General features: G+C 40.3%; 1 protein-coding gene across 1 annotated transcript in view; it reads left to right on the forward strand.

Moving 5' to 3' along the window:
* ALDH1L1 (aldehyde dehydrogenase 1 family member L1) overlaps window positions 1–9,896 on the forward strand; it is an 83,803-nt gene extending 73,907 nt beyond the window's left edge. The window contains exons 19-22 of the mRNA XM_044676128.1: window positions 3,621–3,786; window positions 5,700–5,805; window positions 6,566–6,765; window positions 9,350–9,896. Of these exons, the coding sequence (XP_044532063.1) occupies window positions 3,621–3,786; window positions 5,700–5,805; window positions 6,566–6,765; window positions 9,350–9,405 (528 nt within the window). The 3' untranslated portion in view covers window positions 9,406–9,896. The remainder of the gene's footprint in view (window positions 1–3,620; window positions 3,787–5,699; window positions 5,806–6,565; window positions 6,766–9,349) is intronic.
* Window positions 9,897–10,214: the final 318 nt, after the last annotated feature.

The raw sequence follows: 10,214 nt of genomic DNA on the forward strand, positions 1-10,214 counted from the left end.
CTCTCTCTCTCTCTCTCTCTCTCTCTCTCTCTCTCTCTCTCTCCTCACTCTTTGTCTCTCTGTCTCTGTCTCTGTATTTCTCATACACATATACACACTCATATTCTTGACCTCACCATTACTCGTGAATGTTCCATTATCAAAAACCCAATAATTCTTCCCTTCAACACAACTTCCTCTGCCTCTTCCTTGCTGCACTGTCTCTCCATTCCTTCCTGTTCTCCCAAGCCATCATCTCTGCTTTGGCTTCACTTTCCTCCCTTCTCAAGCTTAACAGTCCAGTTAACCAATTCAGTTTTGCACAAGACTTTATTCTTATATCCTTTGCCATCTTATCCTCAAACCACTTATACCTGGGCAAACCCCAGTTCTATATTACCTCCCCCATTTGCCTTCTCTGCTCTTACTTGCTGCTGAACTGGGCTAGAACCTGGGGCTACTACTAGCTTTTTTGTTACTCCATTTCTGGAATATATTCACCTCCACCTCTTAAATCCCCTAATTCCTTCTAAGGTGCCACCTCCTACAAGAAGCCTTCTTTACTCCTTCCAGGTGTTGATGCCCTCTCATCCTACAAAATCACCTTATTTGGGGGCAGCTGGGTAGCTCAGTGGATTGAGAGCCAGGCCTAGAGACAGGAGGTCCTAGGTTCAAACCCGGCCTCAGACACTTCCCAGCTGTGTGACCTTGGGCAAGTCACTTGACCCCCATTGCCTACCCTTACCAATCTTCCACCTATAAGTCAATACACAGAAGTTAAGAGTTTAAAATTTAAAAAAAAATCACCTTATTTGTGGGTATATACATACATATATATAAAATATATATACATATATGTGTGTGTATATATATATATATATACATATATATATATATATATGAAACCCTCACATTCTGTCTTAGAATTGATACTAAATATTGGTTCTAAGGCAGAAGACTAATAAGGACTAGGCATTTGGGGTTAAGTGGCTTGCCCAGGGTCCCCTAACTAGGAAATGTCAAAGACCAGATTGGAACCCAGAACCTTCCATCTTCAGTTCTGGCTCTCTATCCACTGAACCACTTAGTTGCTCTACTTTGATTATATTTTGTATTTGCTTCCTACATACACATGTTGTATTCTCTCTTCTGAATCCCCATCCCTGCCCCAGTAGGCTCAGGGTGTAAACTCTTCGAGAACAGGAACTGGTTAATTTTTGTCTTTTTATCCCCAGCTCCTATCACAATGGATAGCACATAGTAGGCACTTCATAAACATTTGATGGATTGAATTGCAGTTATCTTAATCCACTTTTTTTTTAAACCCTTACCTTCTGTCTTGGAATCAATACTGTGTATTGGCTCCAAGGCAGAAGAGTGGTAAGGGTAGGCAATGGGGGTCAAGTGACTAGCCCAGGGTCACACAGCTGGGAAGTGTCTGAAGTCATATTTGAACCTAGGACCTCCCGTCTCTAGGCCTGGTTCTCAATGCACTGAGCTACCCAGCTGCCCCCAACTTAATCCACTTTTAAGGATGGATCAGAATTAGGTCATTAGATAGGTAGGGAGGAAGGAGGAGACACACAGGTGAGGAGACCAGCATCCACAAACTCAGGGACGGGCTTAGGGAAGATAATGCTCATTCACATTTTTCTCGCTCTTTAAGCTTTACAAAGTGTTCTCAAAGTGCCAAAGTGGCTAGGAGCTCCTCCACAAAAGGAGCTCAAAATGGGTTCTTAAAAGGTCAACACATTCAGGGCTCTTTTAAATTGAATCCATTGGCTAGAGAATGAGATGGAAGATACCATCTAGCCCTGGTGGGGAGCTGCAGAGGACCAGCTCCAAAAGGAGCAGGGGGCCAGTCAAATAAAGGAAGAGAAAGGAAGAAAGAATGCCTAAATCTCTGTAAGCAGAAGATAAGGTTTGAAAGAAAAGGCTACCATAAATGTTTTAACTTTCCCCTGGGATTGTGATCTTCAGATACACACACACACACACACACACACACACACACACACACACACAGAGTCCTGTTTGCAGGTAATAATAGAGCTCTTTACAACATCTAACAGAAGGGCTTATCCCACAACAACTCTATTAGATAAATAGTAAAAATAGTTTTAGTCCCATCTTACAAACAAGGAAACTAAGGACTGGAGAAGTTACAAGACTTGTAAGTATCTGAGTCAGAATTCAAACCCAAGTCTCATGGCGATGTGTTCAGATGGTCAATTGTTTAAACTGGCTAAGGGCAAAAGAACAAATGGAGGAATGAATGAATGAAGCATTTATTAAGAGACTACCATGTATCCGGCACTGTGATAGGTGCTCACAATCAATACGACAGTTCCTGGCCCCAAGAAGCTAACATTCTAACAGGAGAAGATATCATATGTAGGGAAATAAACAGAAAGATGAGGAAGGGTCACATTGGACAGGACTGGAATATGAGACTAAAGACATTGGATTTAATACTACAGGCAGAGGGGGATATTCTTGAGCTATGGAATACAAGACTGAAGTGATGTTTTAGAAAGATTCTTCTTTTTTTGCAGTTTAGTTTAATTTAATTTGTTTATATTTTTATTTTGAGTATTTTCCCATATTTACATGTTTCATGTTCTTTCCCTCTCCCTCATACTCCCCAACCCCCCCCCATAGCCGACGCACAATTGCACTGGGTTTTACAAGTATCATCGATCAAGACCTAATTCCATATTATTGATAGTTGGACTAGAATTATCGTTTACTGTCTTCATCCCCAAAAATATCCCCATCAGCCCATTTGTTCAAGCAGTTGTTTTAGAAAGATTCTTAATCTGTTCTTGGGATATGAAATGGATTGGACAAAGGAAAGATTAGAGCTAAGGTTTGGACACTTATCTTAAGCGACTAGATAAGAAGTAATGAAGGGTTAAATTAAACGGAGCCAGTGGAAATGAATATAGAGGAAAAAGGGCTGGAAATGATACAACAGAGGTAGAAAATAGAATTTAATAATATTAATAGTTCACATTTATCCAGCATTTTAAAATTTGCAAAGGGCTTTACACATACTCTTTCATTTTATCTCACAACAATCCTGGGAGGAGGGTCCAATTATTAACCACATTTTACAGGTGAGGAAATTGAGGCAGGAAGCAGTTAAGTGACTTGCCAAGAATCACTCAACTAGTAAGCATCTGAGGCCAGAATTGAACTCAGGTCTTCCTGATTCCAGAGCTAATGTTCTATTATGCCACCTGCTGCCTCATTGATTGGTGAATGATTGACTAAGAAGGAAACGAAAGTGTCAAAAAATGACCCCAGAGATATGATTGGGGATGTAGGCTCTAAATGATCACTCTATTGCAAATATTAATAATATGGAAATAAGTTTTGAACAATGATACATGTAAAACCCAGTGAAATTGCTTGTAGGCTCCAGGAGGGAGGAGAGGAGGGAGAGAAAATGAATCCTGTAACCATAGGAAAATATTCTTAATTAATTAATTAATTGATTTTTTTAATGACCCCAAACCTGCGTGACTGGGAGAAACAAGGGAGGGAGTGCTGTTGAGGAAGACAGGGAAGTCCACAGGAGAGAAGTAAAGAACTTTTTTGTGAGCTGCTCCATTTGAGGTATTCCTGATCTTGAACAGGTAGAAGAAGTAAAAAAGCTGAAGATTGGCGATCCCTTGGACCGGGCCACAAATCATGGCCCTCAGAATCACCACGCCCATTTACAAAAGCTAATCGAATACTGCCAAAAAGGAGTGAAAGAAGGAGCTACCCTGGTCTATGGAGGAAAACAAGTTTCTCGACCAGGTAAGCGTAATGACAAGACAAGCTTGTACTGATTGTCTAAAATGAATTTAGTTAGGAGACTGACTCCTGGCTCTAGGTATAGCTTTGAATTTTACAGAATGAAGGCATGTTGGAGCTAGAAGGGGCTTTAGATTGTAGAATGTTAGAGCTAGAAGTTCCATCCCACTCAATTTGACAGAGGAGGAAACTGAAACCCAGAGGAGGTATGTGACTTACCCAAAGTCATACTGCTAAGAATATGGGGGGATAGGACGTCAGCTTCCTAATTCCAAGCCAAACACTCTGTCAATTATGAGTATCCCTTCCAGATTGTGACTTTTCCCATCACGGTTTTGTTACATCGTGGGTTGGCATAAGATTAAATGTGAATTTTTTTTTTAGAGTTTTGCCAAAGCCACAGATGACACTCAAAGACCAGCAGATGACTCAGAAAAAGTTTAGAAACTCAGATATTCACAAAATATATGTATAGTATTGGACAATATCAAGATATTTTGTCTTCTATTGCCATAAATATACAGAGTTTCTCTTTTAAAATTAGAATATGTAAAAAGTTCAAGTTTGCAAAAAGAATGTGAAAGCTGGCAGGTGACACAGGCTAGAAATGCAGAATTATCTTAAGATTGACCTACATGTAGACTATGACCAAATATTTAACCAAAATTGTGCATTAAGGCAATCTAAAACACCTTGTAAAAGAACAAATTTAGACTTCAGAGAGTCAAAAATTTTTACATGGATTTTCCAGATGCTGGGCTGGGAAGGGGGCGTGGAGGTTGTCTCTAATCTCTTCAGTGTAGAAGGGATACCTGTATATCATATACTTGCTACTTTAAGGGCAACTAGGTGGCACCTAGATAGAGTGTCTAGCTTAGAGTCAGGAAGACCCGAGTTCAAATGTGACTTCATATATTTACTAGCTGTGTGACCCTGAACAAGTCACTTAACTCTCTTTGCCTCGGTTACCTTATCTGTAAAATGAGCTGGAGAAGGAAATGGCAAACCACTCCAGTATCTTTGTATCTAGTATCTTTGCCAAGAAAACCCCAAATAGATAGAATCTATCACAAAGAATCTGAACAATTAAACAATAACAATAAATGCTACTTTTCCTAGACAATTGTCCATGCTGTGATATTACTAGCTACTGCTGTGCCTATTCTAACCAAATATTGTTCAGACCTGACAAAATCCCATGTAAACCTCATTGATATGTTTGGTTCGGTCAAATAAGTGGTACTAAAAAATTCAGCTACTTTAAGAATATTCCAGATTTGGATCATAAAATTTAGAGTCCAACAAAATCTTAAAGACTATCTAGTCTAATTCCCTTGAGACGGTTAGGTGGTACAGTGCATAAAGCACTGGCCCTGGAATCAAGAAGACTCAAGTTCAAATCTAGCCTCAGATACTTAGCATATATATGGCCATGGGCAAATCACTTAATTTTTGCCTCAGTTTCCTCAACTGTACCATGGGAATAATAATAGCACCTACCTCCCAAAGTTGTGGTAAGGATTCAATGAAATAATATTTCATTGCTTAGCCTAGTGCCTGACACATAGTAGGTCCTATATAAATGTTTGATCCCATTCTCCCTCATTTTATAGACAAAGGAAATAAAACACAAAGAAGGTAAATGACTTTCCCCAAGTCTACCAAATGGTAAATAGCAGACCCAGAATTGGTTGAACCTTTGTCCCCAAATTATTCTACAATATCATTTCTAGTATAAATGCAGCCATGACATCTCCTAGACATTTAAATCCTGGACAATTAAATCCATTTTAAAAGATGGCCCTGAGTCATGAAAACAGTTTTCTCCTATTTTTGTTGTCTTACTCACAGTTGGTGCTTAATAAATGTTTTCTAAATGAATAAAATGATTACCCCACTTTCTTTTCTCTCTATAGGGTTTTTCTTTGAACCAACCATATTTACCAATGTGGAAGATCACATGTTTGTGGCTCAGGAAGAATCTTTTGGGCCCATCATGATCATCTCCAGATTCCCTGATGGGTATGAATCAATTCTTAATGTTCTTTTATTTTTCTTGACACTTTCCCTTTTTTATTTAGAGCTGATGAGTGGCCTCTAATACATGGTTTAGCTTTGGGAAAACTGTGGGTGGTAGGTGGTAGAAGCTTCCTTCTCTCTCACCCAGAGCATCTTTCCTCCACCCTCTGGGCAAAACTCTATTGACCTTTTAGGTCCTCAGTCTGATATAATTAATCGTCCTAGGACTAGGAAGGGCCCACCATAGGACTGGAGCAAAGGAAGTCATTTACAGTTTTTTTCATTCATGCAAGATTCTAGCTTTTGGCTGGAAAGAGCTTCAGGAATGATCTTGTCCAACCCCAACGTTTACAAAGGAGAGAACTGAAGGTCTTAGGAGGTTCTTGTTTAAGGTGACACAGATAGAGTCAGGAACCAGGTCTTGGAATTCCAATTCTATATCTCTTTCCACACTCCTTTTCTTTTGAGTAAGAGGGAAATTCTCCAGACCAGCCTTCACAAATTTTCTCAATATCCCTTTCCATTGAAAGATCATTCTCACTACATTCTTCTCCTTCTCCATTCTCTTCTTTCCTTCCCTTTCCTGCCTTCTCTTTCTCTACTTTTTTCTTTCCTTCCTTCTTTCTTTCCTCCCTCCCTCCTTTATTTCCTTCCTTCCTGAATTAATTTAGTCATATGGTTAGCTTGGAAGCAAAAGCATTTGCCCTCATGGGGCCATTGAGAATATAGGAATGCAAGATTTTCTTGTTTTATGTCTTCCCAGGGACATCGATGGTGTGCTACAGCGAGCCAATGCTACAGAGTTTGGACTGGCATCAGGAGTCTTTACCCAGAATATTAACAAAGCCCTGTATGTCAGTGATAAGCTTCAGGCAGGCACTGTGTTCATCAATACCTACAACAAGACAGATGTGGCAGCCCCATTTGGAGGGTTCAAGCAGTCTGGATTCGGAAAGGATTTAGGTAATAACAAGATGCTCCACTTCTCTTATAGAAAAAATAGCATTCATTGCATTTGTAGTCTCTGGATACTTACCAGACTATGTGACCCTGGGCAAATCACCGAATCTCTGTCTACCTCAGTTTCCTCATCCGTCAAATGCATGTAATAGTATCTACCTAAGGGTTGTAGAAGACAAGATGAGGTAATATTTGTAAGGTGCTTTGCAAACCTTAGAGCCATATAAGTTATTATTGTTATTGTTATTATTATTGTTATTGTTATTATTATTATTATTATTATTATTATTATACTGGCTTTGTGACCCTGGGAAAAATCACTTTAATTTCTCAGTGCTCTGAAAAACTCAGATCATAAATTGCTGAAAAGGTGCCAACTTGCATTGGGAGAAGGAATTTCCTTACCTGGTTGTTGTCTCTACTAATGAAATCCCAAATGTCACTCCTTTTCCTTTTCCCCAATCTCACAGCAGCTTTGCCATATAGGCAAAGTACATAAGATTATATCTGTTTTACAGAAAGAGAAATGCTAAGCCCAGAGACATGGAACAATCTTCACACACACACACACACACACACACACCCCATCCTTCTTCCTCTTTTCACCTTACTTACTGCTCCATACCCCCATTAAGATGTTTTCAGAGGACGCCAACCCTCTAGCTAGGAAACAGTGTTCTAGTCGTATCTATCTTATGTCTATATAAGGACAAAGGGAAGCAGAGAGGCGGCCAATTCTCTGTTGAATGAATGGTCTATAGATACCCTAAATGGCTAAATCAGGCCATTATGCTCCTTATCCTCAATGGCCTCTGGGATTTTGCTTAAATTGTCTAGATCAGTGGTTCCCAAACTTTTTTGGCCTACTGCCCCCTTTCCAGAAAAAATATTACTTAGCCCCCTGGAAATTATATTTTTTTTATTTTACTAGCAATTAATAGGAAAAATAAAGGCACCTGTGGCCATCACCACCCCCCTGAATGGCTGCAGCACCCACCAGGGGATGGTGGCACCCACTTTGGGAATCACTGGTCTAGATCATAATCATAACTCCCACACAGCTCCTTGAGATTTTCTAAATCCATTCTTCAGAAAAGGGTAGGGCATGAAGGCAGGTGAAAAGATATTATGGTGCCCATTTGGGGCATGAATAAACTGAGGCTCTGAGAGGTCAAATGACAAGTCCACGATCTTAAAGCCAATAAATGTTAGACAAAGGATTGGGATCAAGATCTGATTGCAAGTCCAGCATTCTTTCCACTCTCCTATGCTACCTCGGAAAAGAGAAGAGGTACAGGCAGCAAGGTAGAAGGTTTCTGGAAAGATATTGCCAGGCCACATGATAAATGGTGAGAGAACACTGACCTAGGCACAGAGGCTAGGCCTGAATCCAAGCTCAGATATTTACTAGCTTTGTGTCCTAAAGCAAGAATTTCACTTCACGTGGGACTCATTTTTCTCATCTATAAAATGGGGTGAATGCAATCCATGGTTATTGTTAGGCAAGTACTTTATAAACTGTAAACCACTTGGAACCTGGAGTTATCTTTGAAGAAAATCTATTTTTCATAATTTTTCTGAGGGCCAAGCCCAGAGATACTAGTTCTCCAACAGTTATTTGATGAAGCAGTGAACATTTCCCAGCAAACTTACTTCTAGTTTTAGAGCTAAGGAGAAGATATCAGAGAATTTTGGAACTGGAAGGGGTTTGGAGGAGGATCAGGAAAGGCTTCATGCAGAAAGTGGTAACTGAGTTGGATATTAAAGGAAGAGAGGGACTCTCTCTGCCCCTGACCTGGAGTCAGGAAGACCTGAGTTTAAAACCAGCCCTAGATACTTACCATCTGTGTGACTATCCAAATCATTTAACCTCTGACTGTTTCAGTTTCCAAGGGGGGAGGAGAGAGAGAGAGAGAGACAGAGACAGAGACAGAGACAGAGACAGAGACAGAGACAGAGACAGAGAGAGGACAGGAGAAGAAAGGAGAGGACAGGAGAGGAAAGGAGGAGAGGAGGAGAAGAGAGGAGAAGAGAAGGGAGGGGAGAGATTATATTATATCTAAAAGGCAATAGGAAGCCACAGAAGTTGGTTAAGTAAGGGAGTCACATCTAAGTTCCTTAAAACTAGAGACTGTCTCCTCTTCATCTTCGTCTCCCTCTGAGTCTAGCATATCTTATAAATAATAATCACAAATATTTTCCAAATTGAATTGGTCAAAAGTCAAACACTCAATTCAATTAGTCATATTATAACCTGCCACTTAGGAGACAGTGTGGTAAAATTGGAAGAATTCTGGATGAAGACTCAAAGGGGGTTTATTTGATTGGACATTTGGGTTATAAACTGGTTCAATAATTTCTTGGGTTGAACTTTGAGAGGGGAAAAAATATATCCTTCCCATCTTGAAAGCTGGTTCAAATCCTGGATCTACCCCTTACTACCTATGGGGCTTTGGATGAGGCATTATCCTTCTGGGCCTCATTTTCCTTCTCTATAAAATGAGAAGGTTCCTTCCAGTTCTAAGTTACCATCCTGTGGATCCAGGCCTTTGTGAAATGTGTCTGACTTGTGTGTGGCTTCTTGCAGGTGAAGCAGCTCTCAATGAATACCTGAAGATCAAGACAGTCACTTTTGAGTACTGAGAAGAAAGCTCTAAGTGAGGGGGAAGACCCAGACCCAGAGTTGAGTGAATCCCACTCCCTTCCGTGTTCTCCCATCCTTCCTAATATGAGTCCCAGCTCAGCATTCCCCTGGAGGGGAAGACAAAGAACAATGACTTTTAGTCACCTACATAATATGAAGGCTTCTTTACCCTGGATCTTCCCTTACCACTGGAGAAACACAACCCATTTTTCACATAGAATGCTGCCCCAATTCAGAGGACAAACCCGAAATTTGTTAGAAATTGGAGTACCACCCAGCCCTCTCGCTCTTGATAAGGGGGAGAGGGTTAAAAGTAAATTACCATCTTTCTTCCTACCATTTCTGGGTACCACCCATGGTAAAACGGCATTCTGCCTTCTAAGAGATCAACCAATACTCATCACTAGTATACACTTGAGACAGCTAGGTGGCTCAGCGGATAGAGCACTGGGCCAGGAATTAGGAAGACTTGAGGTCAAATTTAGCCTCAGACACTTACCAGCTCTGTGATCCTAGGCAACTCACTTAACCCTGTTTCCCTCAGTTTCCTCATCTGTAAAATGAGCTGGAGAAGGAAATTGCAAACCAGGCCAGTATCTTTGCCAAGAAAATCCAAAATAGAGTCACAAAGAGTCAGACATGAACAACAAAAATGAATACTTGGATGTAGAAGTCAAATACATATTGAGTTAGTTCTTTATACTGGCATCTACATGTAGGCCAATGGAACCAAAGAAGCCATCACAGAATTTTAGTGCTGAAATTGAAAGGGTTCGAACTGGAAGAGATCTCTAAATATAGAACATGG

The sequence above is a fragment of the Gracilinanus agilis genome, chromosome 1, assembly GCF_016433145.1.
Source record: "Gracilinanus agilis isolate LMUSP501 chromosome 1, AgileGrace, whole genome shotgun sequence".
Classification (NCBI taxonomy): domain Eukaryota; kingdom Metazoa; phylum Chordata; class Mammalia; order Didelphimorphia; family Didelphidae; genus Gracilinanus; species Gracilinanus agilis.